Raw genomic sequence first — 13,245 nt, forward strand, 5'->3', positions numbered from 1 at the left:
ACAGAGAGGGGAGAAAAGAGAAAAAAAAAAAAAAAAAAGGGGGGGGTTGGGTTTAGTTAACATGTGACAAATAGCAGCTCGGCCTACAGAGCCAATGCACAGAGGAGGAGCAGTGGCAAGAGTCTCAGAAACAGCAGAGCCGGGTGGGAGACCGCAGAGCCCCCAGTACCTCCAACCAGTACAGCATACACAAAACTAGGCATCACAAATAAAAATTAAAAGAAAAAAAAACAAACAAAAAAAAAACCCCAAGAACACAACAAAACAATAAGGCCATATAACGAACAGCGACACCTATATGTGTAGAAACATAGTAATGTGACAAATGCGTAAAAGTGTGGTGGTGTATCAGTGAATGTGGGTCGCCACAGAGGGCGCTGCAAACAGGCACACACAAACAAACAAAACAAAACACAAAAAACAAAAACAACAAAAAAAAAAACCCAAACCCATGTGTGCAAAAGTATAATGATGGGACAGATGTGTAGAAGTGTGATAGTGCAGAAGTGAGTGTGGTCCGCCACAGAGAGCAAGCGCCACAGAAGCGCTGCGAACAGACACCCGTGGACCGGAAGTGGAACGGTGCGCAAGAGAAACCATGCGCGGCAGCAGCCACTAGGTGGCAAGATGGAGACTCCGAAGCCACACAAAAAACAAAACAAAAAAACAAAAACAAAACAAAAACAAAAAAAACAAAAACAAACAAAAAAAAACAAAAAAAAACCCCTAAAGAGGTATACCAGGGAATCAACACAGAACGCATACCAGCGAAACATCATAGAACGCCAGGCCGTCACGAAACTCAGCAAAACAAAGCACATAATGGAGAGCGTACATATAACCAACATGCAAACTAGCAGCAACGGCCAGCAGCGAACGGCAGTCCAGTGAAGAGTAGTTACGCAGGTGAGAGAGTAACCATGATGACAGCCGCGGATCCGTCCGGAACACTTGTATATGCGATGCGAAGTATGCGGTGTGATGTATAAGGTCGCAGCGTCACAAATAAACAGAGTTACTCACGACCACCTATTCCTCTATGGCGCCCAGGCGGCGAGAGATGGGAATGGGAGCGGGAGCACCGCGAGGGGAATTCCGTCGTGTGGGATCAGGGCGAGGAGGCCGTTGAGGTCGCGGTCGGGGGAGCAAGGTCGCACCGAGGGCCGCATCCATGTCGACCCAGTCCGAGATCTGCAGGTCTGGCAAGCCAAGGTGTTGTAGAACAGTAGGGACGTCGTGATGGTGTCTGATGGTAAGGGGCCGGTTGTTAAACCTGATCACGAGGGCGAAGGGATGACCCCAACGGTACGGGATCTGGAGCCTCCGCAATTCAGACGTCAATGGTGCTAGGGCCCGCCGCGCCTGCAGGGTGAGGTCCAACAGGTCCTCAAAGAAGGATATCTGGTGACCTTGCAGCGGCCAGGTGCCAAGCTCCCGGGCCTTAGCCATTATGGCTTCCTTCAGGCGAAAGTCAGAAAGATGGCAAATGATATCCCTCGGCAGCGCTCCCGGTCCGCCTCTAGGACGAAGAGCACGGTGCGCTCTGTCTATCGGCACTGGGGTATCAGGCGACCGGTTCAGGAGACCGTTGAACAGCTCGGTAAGTATTGCCAGGACGTCCTCAGGGGTGTCCGACTCAGGCACCCAGCGGACACGGATATTCTGCCGGCGGCCCCGGTTGTCTAGGTCTTCTACGCGACGACGAAGCTCTCGCAGGTAAGCTGTGTGGCGGTCACTTGCCTGTTGAGCATTTGTCGTGGCACGGAGATGGCGGGAAGAAGAGTCCTCTAGGGCCAGGACCCTCTGTTCCAGCGAAGACAAGTCTGAGCGAAGAGCCGAAACCTCATCACGCACCACTTGTTTTAACTCCGTGATGAGCAAGGAGAAGTCTGACTTCCAGGGTGCGGAGGAGAAGAGCTGCAGAACCTCCGGAGGATGAGAGGAGGAGAGCGGTCGTGCCGCAGAGGCCGAGTCATCCACAGAGGAGGAACTGGCAGGCGATGCAGCCTCATGGTCGTCCGGGGCCTGCGAGGCCAAGTCCGCAGGAGTCCGGAAATATTCCCTCAAGGATGCCGAGGATGACCGGGAACGCTCACCCGGGGTGGAGGAGTCCGTGGCCACCTTCCGTGAGCGGCCCATGGCAGATTTGGAGCAAGGATGCAAGAAAAATGTGCGAGCGGCGGCGGAGCAGTCAAATCATGCGGCCATCTTCCTCGGCGGTCAGACACGCCCCCCTTGTCTACTTTTAAAGAGCTATATGTGACCGTTCGTTGTCTGTTATCCATTTAACTTTTATTCGCCACTGAGATATGGTGAGTTTCAATTTAAAATACTACTTCATTGTATTATCACGCTATACAATATGCTATGGCAAAAAAATAGCACATAAAAATAATGGCGTGCAAAAACTTACGACTGAGGTACACCTCCAATTCCAAAGCCAACCAGCCCCCGGAGGACTAGAATCCAACTATAGACTGGGGCAAAGGCGCTGAGAATCCCATAATAAAGGGTCCAGAACACACTGATCTTCAGGCCCTACATGCGGAAAAAATGAGTTATTTCAAGGTGTGTATATAAGGCCACTACACATTAAATTAAAGTAAATTACTTGTCATACTTATACAGCTTATGCTCCAAACAGTTAAGACATACTGATCTCATGGCACATAAAACAGCAACTACAGAGTACACACGCATTTGACAGCCGTAAAGTGCCCTGGTGTCTTATACTCTTATCAAAAATGATAAACTTATATCACTACAGGTCATGTCTGCTAGCACACAGATCCTCAAAAACTTCTAATCAAGTGAATATTTCCTTTAGATTATAATACAGGACATAAAGACGAATCAATATCTGTGCACTAAAATTAATTATCTCAATGATTAACCTTAGATTGGAATGGAATTAACCCGTTTATATTGACATCAACTAAAACCGCACCAAAAACAGATATAAAATTATGAGTCTTCAGTCCAGGGATGCGTCAAAATACCAGCATGCCCAATCACTTAAATAATGATTTTAAACTCACAGTCTTCCTTCCATACTGGTCAGAAACATTCCCCCAGAGAGTTGAGCTGGACATCATTCCAATAAACACAACCTGTGAAGAAGACAAGAGAAAAGGTTTGAATATTCTTCCAGCTGCTTCATAATGCTACACTTTTACCGTCAACAGCATCAAAATATTATTTTCCATAAGGTCCTAGAAAAGCAGTTTATGACTGCTGGTTAAGATTAAGAAATATAGAAATAGTGGATTAAATGTGTTTTTAATCAAATAAATGAGTAGTCTGGATCTGAGCCAGATTGGAGTTATTCTTAATTCAGTAGATGCTTTCTGTGAAATTAAATATAGCCAACATCCGTCACATATCAAACTAAATAAAGCAAACTGCGACAAGCAAAATAGATTGTATGGAGTCTGTTTGTTAAATTGAAACCTTATGAATACTGTCCAGAACTATTCTAATTATTATAGTTTACACAATAATGTACATACCTCATTCATCTGCAATACAGATCCTGTTTTTTTCTGTTTATTGTGATGCAAACAATACTGTAAAGTTTTTATTTCATTTTGTTTGGTGCATTGAGTATTTTGTACCGTTATATTAAATCATTGCTGTTTTTCTGTTTTCGTCATGTTGGGCAGACTGAATGGGCTGAATGGTTCTTATTTTTCACAATGGGTCCAATTTCCACATGTGTTTTCCTTCTAGCTTTACTTAAAACCCATTAAGTCGTCTGGGACGCTTACAGACACATATAGCAGTCCCACACATCTGGCTCTATGTCAAACAATACAATGCTGACCCTAAATTATTAAATTACTCATAGGTATTCTTTATACATTCACAGCCATGCTGCTTCACTTCTACTTTTACCTCTGCCCAAACTTGTGTTTACTCGGGATTAATACAATTGCTCGGACAGATAGCTATGTCAAAGTAACACCTGGAAGCTTTGGGTGGATGGGGGCGATTGTTCTTCTTACCGATGTGAGCAGTGCCACCTGCCAGCTGGGTAACCGCCACTCGCAGTGGAGTTGTGGGGCCAGAATACTAAGTATCATCATTTCCATGGCATCTGCCATCTGCAAGGTCACCAGGAGAAAAGAAAGAGAGATTATGAGTGAGCAGTGTATAAAAGAAGGGGTGTTGAAATTGTCAGCGAGGGCAGATAGGAGTGAAGAATATGGTAGGATAGTACAAATAAACAGTAGTAGATGGCATTAGAAGGTTGTCTTTTGTGGAAAACAGGAACATAAGCTCCAGTGAAAGATTTGTAAAGTTTGCATGTATAAATGGTTCCTAAAATGTTACATGGCAAGACATAAGATCGGGATTTTTTCAGCTGAAACGTTAAGGCAGGGGAGGGGGTTAGCAAGCGGAACCCCCCGGCTGCTCAGTGCAGCTACTGCTATGTGGCTGGTGGGAAAGCAATGGCAAATTATCCACTAGCACACCAAGACCGGCCAGAGTTCATGTGTCTAATGGATAATCCTCTATGGTTTAGCAAGTGAAAGATAGGGATAATGTAGCACACTATACACTGCAGCCAAAGCTAGGCTGCAAGATGTGAATACAAATAGGGCAATGCAAGACCAAGGAAGGTAATGCATACAACAGAAGAGAAATAGGGAAAACTTGATTTCTACTATATAACGAAAATAGGCTGCTCTCTAGGGTTCTGGGTGATTAAAGGAAGCCCCCTCAAGGTTCATTAGCAAGCAGATGAGCACAGGAGGTGTGAGTGTGAGGAATATAGTTTACCTAGGAAGCTAGAAACCCCATTGCTAGCCCTGTGTAAGGTCCATAATATTCACACACTGCAAGTAAACATGTGAAGAACAGAATTACTTGCCCAAGCCAAGCCAGTGAGGACAGAAAGTTTCCACTGGAATTTCCCAAAACCAATGGCTTCCACAGCATCTTCCACCATAAATGTATCTGCAAGGTGATGTAAGAAAAAAAATCAGTCCTCTATATCTGGATTCTGCATAGTATCACTACACTATTATTTATTGGGCTCCTCACACATATCATCATCTCAACCACATAGCCCGTCATTGTCAGTCATTACAATATGTAAATGTGGAGTTAAGTGTTCATTTTAGGATTTATTTTGAATTAAGTATCGATGACTTGTAGAATATGGACTTTATGGTTATTGCAAGTTATGACTCTTCAAGCTATGTTGATTCTCAATGCAAATGACTGCTTTCATGTGGCTCTACTGTGCATTGCTGGCTCACTGGTTAAGGAGGTACCCAGAGAACTAAGCTGCATGTACTTATTGTTCTATCTCTATGTGTCATGAGCTCTGTGTGTAATCACTGTTATTAGCAGCATGCAATTAAAGCATCTCCAGCAGGCTCTGTAATGCTAGTCCTAACTCTAATATACACACAAGCGCACATTGTAGTTAAAAATAAAAGCAGATCCCATTAAGCTATAAAATCAAGCATGGAAATGTAGAATTACATAAAAATTGTTTGACTAACATCTACTTATTTGAGAATGCTCATCCTTGTGTCCGGACCTCTATTACCTCTTCCTATGCTGCCTGACCACACAATATGCTACTCCAGCTGTGGTAGACTACATGAGGAGACATGTATAATTGGCACTGCAGTCCACACCAGAAGGAGTGTGAAGCTACCAACTCTGGCTTCCATTATAGTCTCTACCACATATGGGTTAACCTTCAGCTACAGTTCTAACGTCAAGTGGTATTTCGTACCATCTGTTGGGTTGGCGAATTCCTTCGGCACCGTGGTTCCATCTTCCAACTCCACTGCTTCCAAATCAGTTTGCACCGGTCCGATCTGAATCTCATGTTCTCCTGAAATGTTATCATCTTCTGATCTAGAACTCTCCCCTGTCCGTCGAAATTTTACAACGCTGAAAAAAATCAGATATATGACACCTTGAGACCTAAGCATCTCTTCACAAGAAAAACAAACATTACATATAAGGGAAAATTATAAAAGAAAGGAATGAATGTGTCTTAGTTCTCTGCATTTCTTGGCCTGCATATGGTTAGGTACCAGGCTTGTTCATTGATGGTAAGGTAAGGTGACTGGTAGCATCAGTTGAGTAACTGGATCCAGATTCATGACCTACAGAAGGATGGAAATCCTGAACGAGAGGAGGAATTTAAGACTTAGCGCTGGCTCACACTCCTCAACACTTGTCAAGCCAGAGCAAGCGGCTACACCGATGTCAGTAAAGCCTGATGGTTCTTGAGTACCACACATAAGTCTCTAGCTGGGTTGCAGTAAAAGAAAATTACATGATTCATATTTGGACGTGGAAAGGTTGTGTTCAAAAGCAACTAGTTTGCCAATCTTCTAAATGCCAGCTCTACGGTCAGCATCTTCTTCAACAGTCTAGCAATAGAGCAGAAACAGCGAAGCCAATACTACAGAATGCTTTCAATGACGCAACTCCTCGGAATCAGCTTTTGTTTTTGCAATATCTTAAATAATATTTCATTTCAGCGGACAGAAATTGGGTACTCAGTATAGGCAAAATTACAGGATTAAGAAAGAACATAGACCTTTTTTTATTAAGTGCAATTAGTCTAAATGTGAAGCAACCACCATAGCAACCAATAAAAATGGTTTGCTGTTTCCTCTACATTTAGCACTTTGCTCCAGACCTTATCTTTATATATGAGTTGATTTTTTTTTAAATAATACATTTCATTTTTCAAGTGTAATTTTCCTATTATTCAGTCATCTAATCTAAGATTAATTAACTGTTCCTTAATAACAGGTGTTTGATAAAAAAATGGAAGTGCAATAAGCAATTGCTTTTTATAATGTGTGCTTAGTGAACGTACTACAGTCAGTGCTTATTAAGCGCATTAACTTGTTCATTTTGGAAATTTTGTGAGATTATTCTGAAGACAAAAAACCCATTTTTATAGCACTTTGTTATAGCTGCAAAGTGGGGACACCTCGATTTTAATGGCTATGGTTTTGGAATGGGATGTCCAACAAACTCATTTAAATTAGATGGTCAGGTATCCACATACATTTCATCATACACTGAGTATATATATATATATATATATATATATATATATAATCAAATTATCAATGGGACTAGTAATGTTTGAGTCATGAAGAAGTAAGAGCATTTTTTGTTGGATTAAGTGGACTGAGGCCATTGAAAATACAAATAAGCTTACAGTGTGCATCCTTACAAGAAATGGGAGTTCTAATTCTTCTTGTTCCTGTTTTGTGGCTTTGTTTATCCTTTTTCTCATGGTATTTATGTTTCTATGATCCGTGTCTTGATTGAATTCCTCTATGGCAGCCCAGGACATTAATAAGAAACTGTACTTCAAGAAGAGGCTGTAGCTGGACATTGATCGGCTAGCGTTTAAATGCATCGAGCTTAGGGCGTTCTTGTAACTATTTTGATATCTGTGACTTTGATATTATGGAGGATGCACATAAATCGTGCTGAATTAATAAGACCCAGAGCCTTTGGCATTATTGGACTTCTGCTAGATGAGACAACATTTGCTCTCAAGGAACTTAAAGGGATTTGTGTAGATGTTTAAATAAGGAATCCATGCTTTTCCCAAATGGAACTGATCACAGGTTTTGATCAAACCCTTGCCGCTGCTCAGAAGCATTTGTTGAATATTACGCATTAGCTTGCGCTAAAGTCTTGTCCTGCAGGTTACTTGAAGATAAATCAATGCAGCTGATCCTCATATCTATGCCAGCTATATGGAAAAATAGTAATTTTCTACATCAGTGCTTTCCTCAATAGTCAAATGAATTTGGTAGAAGTGGATTGATTTAGGCAGCGACACTTTGGACAACTAGCTCCAGAAAAAAGACAGGATGCTGCAATGTACTAAAGTGTAAATATAGTGGGGGTTTTTTTTAAATACTTTGTAGTTTTAAGTACTTTATCAGAGTAAACTAATATATAAAACAAACAGGACAAATTAAAGGAATACTCCAGTCTCGTAGACAACCTCCTGAAATAAGAATGCATTAAAAGTACCGTGCATATGCATTAAAGTGCATATGGAGTGTTCCTTCTTGAGAATACACAGGCAGCCCATGTTTTCTCTCATTTTTTCCTAGTTTTATTATTAAATTATTTAATGAAAGAAATAAAGCTAAAACAGAGGATACGTATAGCACTTGCATTCTACTGGATATGCTGATTAGGCAACAAAAGCATATAGATGGAAAGTGGTACCTTATGCAGCATACATGTAACTGTCTTACAAGCTTTCAAGACAACTGTCAGTATCAGCTGAAAGCTGGGTCATTGGGGATTGGAGTCTAGGTTTCCTTTGTAGAATACAGGTGTTCTCAACTTTGAGACCTAGGACTCCTGTTATTGTCACCTTCTCTGGGCTCATTTTTGGCACCCGTGTCTAATGTTCCCTATCAGATGCCTATAAATAAATATCATGTGGCTTCCAACTTTCAGTGGTGGAGCATTATAACCTGTATTTGTATTTGTGATCATGTAGTTGATTGGCTACTAATCTGGCTTTAGATGCTGGCTTCAGGCTTTTTTTTAGTGTACTCACTGATACCCTTGATTGGCTTATTGTTCCCATGTTTCCCCTGGTATCGTGTGCTCATAATATCCTTTGGTTCCTGAGTTTTGGCTTCCTTATCATGTGTTTGAACATGGCCTGGATTGAGACTATAGCCCCTATTTTCTGGTTCCTCGCCTGTGCCATTGCATTGTCTACCAAAGACTCCTGTGATACACTCTTGCTCTGTGGCCTGGCTTATCATACTCCTGCCCAGATGCCTGCTTTACCCACTGACTCCTGCTTACCAGGCTCCTGCTTACTCAATCTAACCTGAAGATGGCACCCAAGGAAACGTCCAAGGCACATGCAGACAAGGACCAACACTCAGATTCAGTTGTTAAGGGGGATTGATTGTCCCGTGCAGGGCCCTGTGTATCTTACCAGCCCTGCACTGTGAAGCCAGCCTAACCTGGGACCGCTGGCTGTGACAAAAACTTAGCCCTCTTCTTTTGGGATGTAGAAGACGCCTTGACAGCTTGCCCTCTAATTCTTCTCAGTACATAAATAAAGCCTTTATCTTGACTTGCATTGTTTCCTGGATTTGCATAAATAGACAGGCTAGACTCCTATGAGACTGGTACACTGATTAGTCAACACCTATATGGATTTGCACACAAATATACACAATAAAAACAACTTTTTAACTTGATCTCAAGTGAATCTATCATGGATGTGTGTAGGGCTGACCTAAAAAGAGACAAAGAACCTAGACAATTAGGATTGGCTTGCAGTTGAGATCAATGCGCATGCTGTAATCCATGACAATTACAGTATATAATCTTGCCGAATTGAAGCACTTCTGCTTTACATAGGTTAGGTATTTCACTACTGTGCTCCCTAGAAAACATGTAATCTTTGTGGCTAATTACTTTTTTTCATAATGATTAAATAAAAAAAATTAAAAATAAATAAATAAAAAAAATAAATATATATATATATATATATATATATATATATATATGTCACACCTAGATTCTTGTTCTCAAAAATATCATGGTTCCTCGAACATTTATGATTTTTTTTTTTTTTTTATAAACAGCCTACACCATGGTGCATTATAGTGATTGTTACTGTTTTGGATCTCTATTACTGCAAGTGATGTCTTGCATTCCCCTTTTAATTGTTTTAGCCTATTTAATGTATGCACTTTAAAACATCATGCATAGTTACATAGTTACATAGTTATATAGGCTGAAAAAAGACATGCGTCCATCAAGTTCAGCCTTTCCTATATCTGTTAATTTGTTGCTGTTGATCCAAATATAATGCAAGACACTGGCTACAGAAATGTCAAGTAGGGCAATAGGTAATGTTGGTATATAACTATTATTGCTTGGGTTAGAATTAGGCTATATATATATATATATATTTATATTTATTACAATTATTTTCTATTTATTTATATATTTATTGATATGTGTAAGAAGAATAATTATGTTTATGTAATTAATATTTATTGTGGTGATTAACACTGATGCTGCACCAATATCAATTTTGGTATTAAGTACATTTATCAATTAATTTACCTATATTTAAGTTTCTGTGAGTATCTAATTGCGATCTACTTCCAGGAGAAGTTCCAGGCCCCCTTCATCTTCGTACCGAATCTCAAACCTTGTTTGTGCAATGCTACTAAGTGAATGTAGTGGTGTACAAATCACTCCTTAAAGGAGAGCTCCCACCACTGATTTTCTTTAATGAAAAAAAGTTTTAAAAAGTAAGATTTTAAATTTTAAAGCAATGCCAGAGCTTACATAATGTGTTTTTTATATATTTTTGCCAAATATGTATGAATATTTTGTTAGTTATTTAGAATTAACAGGCATACTTGGCACTTTACAGTATAATAGGGAGGTATAGTAAGTGCCATTGTGTAATAGGTACAGTAGTCATGAATGAGATTGGAAAAGAAGAAGGTACCTCAACGGCCCAGTCTGTCTTCTAGCTAAAGACACCAAGTCCGTATCATACTGCACCAAGACAAACAATACAATATCTGAGATTGCTTGTTTATTAAAACCTATAGAGGAAGCAACTTCATTAGATAAGTAGGGCTTATCACATGACTGCCTACAATGGCTGCTTACAGGTCTTTGGGTGAAAGAAGTTTATTGAAATAATAATTATTATTAATAATAATGTATCCAACATTATTGCCCCTGGAGAAATTTGGAATGAATGGTATGAGAGTTATATTTCTAAAAAAAAAAAACACACAAGGGCTGTATACGGGCTAAGCTCTGTGAAAAAACGTTTTCTCCCCAAAAGCTTTTAGCTTTTTCATGTAGCTACCATCCAATTTAAAATGCAAACTTTTTCTAGCTCCGGTTGCAGAGGTTTGGCCACCCTTACAACAGATCTGCTACTACACAATAAAGATGTTTTTTTTACATTATTTATTCATTTTTCGAGGCTTATTAAAGGTTCATGGGAAAATACATAGCTAGGTGCTAGTACCTATGACTGAGGGCATTACTAAATATTATGTGGCTTTGCCATAAAATTAATTAATTAAGCCTTTGTTTTAACATTAAAAGGTAGATGGATAAATGGAATGGCCTCCCAGCAGAAGTGGTAGAGGCTAATACAGAGAGGGGGATTTAAACATGAATGTAGCAGTTGAAAGCTATCCTGCATCTAAGACGAGACCAAGGGCTGATTAAGGTTTGAGTCTTTACATCAGGAACAACGGGCAGACTAGATGGGCCAAATAGTTCTTCTCTGAGTCAATATCTATGTTTCTATCTGCTTTGACATATAGATACAAATAAACATCTTGCAATCTTTAAGCAAAATCTAAAACCAATCTTTTTCTTAAATGGTTTGATCTTGTTGGTGTGCTTGCTTTCCTTATAAAGTTAGGGCTGTTAATATCATGTATTTGGATGTAAAGATTATAATATCCTTCTTTTCTTAACTGAGTCACATGACAAATCTGCTTTATGATTCTGATCAATTAAATAAATACATAATGAGTTGCATCTTAATTTATTAAGAAGCCAACTAGAGTGCCAAAGTAATAAGCTTCAATTACAAGCTACAGGGAGATTGCAGAACGATAAAAAGAAAACACTCTAATCGACAACTTGTTTTTATTTGCAAAATACACAATGTGTGGACTTGTTACAATGGGCTGTTTTAAGGAGATTGTAGTAAAATCATTGATTAATGCGTATCAGCATATCACTAGCTTTCATATCCATTTGTATAATGATAGCTGTCACCATGCAGCATGGAGAAGAGAAGTTATCGGCGCATTCATAAGGTAGACATAACACAGTACATTTAATAACTTTAACAGCCATTCTGTTCCATGCAACATTGATTGTGGATGACTTTCAGTATATTTATGGACTCGCCAGGCGTTGCATTCTTTATAAATGTGTTCCTCACATTGTTTACGCAGACCATTTAGCTTTAAACTACCCTGTTAATGGAAAGTACTTTATACACTACATGGGCACCCATTAGCTCCATGTGGGTTATGAATGGCCTGTGTGCTGCTACCGCTTCCTTTCCCCCAGAATGCATATTATTTTACCATAAAAATGAATATTCTATAACTTAGTGCCCTAAGCGTTAATGTTACACCGTAAACCGCAAACTCTGATTTCGATTAACATTTTTAATATGTATTTTACAGTACACAGCTTTCTTGATCTCTTCTTAATTATATTGCAGCTGTCATCACTATGTGGTTTTTGAGGTTATTCCTTGTAAATTAATGAACCATAAAGCCCCAGATGCTTAGACACAATCAAAATGTGGATATTATGCCATCGCTGCTCACTACTATAATCAGGAGAGCTGGCTATGAAAACACTAGACATTTCACACAATAGAGAGAACAGGCTCTATCCCAAATGATCTATTTACTCCAATTACATCTAAACAGGTTTTTATTGTCATGACAACTGGTGGCTGATAGATACAGACTTAAAAACTCATTCTCTGGGGAGCCTCGAAAGGGTTAAGGCAATGATGCCATTTTTTTCTAAATTCTGCTTCAGTGGTGAATAATTCATTGCAGGCAGGCTCTAGAATTATTCATTAATAAATGAGATACACATATGATTAGAATGGTAAATCCAGGCAGGCTCCCTACAGAAGATGCAGGATCTGGGAGGAAGGGAGGCTCCATGCATTGATGGTGAACAATCAGGCTAGACTAGGGGTTCTTTGCATTCTACTCACGGTAGATGTCTCAGCTGGAACAAATCATCCTCCATCTCTGTGTTGTGTATGATAGAGATGCTCTCAGGGCTCTCATAGACCGTCACATTGTGCTGAGGGTTCAGGAGGTCTCTTAGTTGGACAGCTCCCGGGTGCTCCCAGCACCAGCAGATGCGACAGACTTCAGGAATGGTTCCTCGCCAGACTAGCTGGCCACAGAGCCCCTCCTTTGTGTTCACATCTAAACCACCCCTCCATTGGCTTCTCACACCTCCCCAGATTGGTTGCTGCAGGCAATGTCCTCATTGGCTTTTCATTGTACCCCCCTACCTATGGCAGCTTAGCAGTGTCATGCAGGCAGGGCTGGTCAGAGCTGATTGATAAAACTCACCAGAGCTGTAGAGCAGCCAGAGGTCCCACCTGCTTAAAATAGATTCTATAAGTAGTATCACTGTATAAATCACCAAGCTGACTCATGT

At 40.3% G+C, this 13,245-nt stretch overlaps 1 protein-coding gene across 1 annotated transcript in view; it reads right to left on the reverse strand.

The window, feature by feature from the left end:
* The window catches only part of LOC149290181 (synaptic vesicle 2-related protein), a 28,348-nt gene extending 15,526 nt beyond the window's left edge, over positions 1-12,822 (reverse strand). Inside the window, exons 1-6 of the mRNA XM_089489564.1 lie at positions 12,788-12,822; positions 5,753-5,913; positions 4,874-4,959; positions 4,005-4,103; positions 3,039-3,110; positions 2,414-2,538 (exon numbers count right to left, since the gene is read on the reverse strand). Coding sequence (XP_089345690.1) covers positions 2,414-2,538; positions 3,039-3,110; positions 4,005-4,103; positions 4,874-4,959; positions 5,753-5,913; positions 12,788-12,822 — 578 coding nt within the window. The remainder of the gene's footprint in view (positions 1-2,413; positions 2,539-3,038; positions 3,111-4,004; positions 4,104-4,873; positions 4,960-5,752; positions 5,914-12,787) is intronic.
* Between the last annotated feature and the right edge of the window lie 423 nt (positions 12,823-13,245).

Source organism: Sceloporus occidentalis, unplaced genomic scaffold, assembly GCF_023333645.1.
Source record: "Sceloporus occidentalis isolate IW3139 unplaced genomic scaffold, rSceOcc1.0.p SCAF_40, whole genome shotgun sequence".
Lineage (NCBI taxonomy): Eukaryota > Metazoa > Chordata > Lepidosauria > Squamata > Phrynosomatidae > Sceloporus > Sceloporus occidentalis.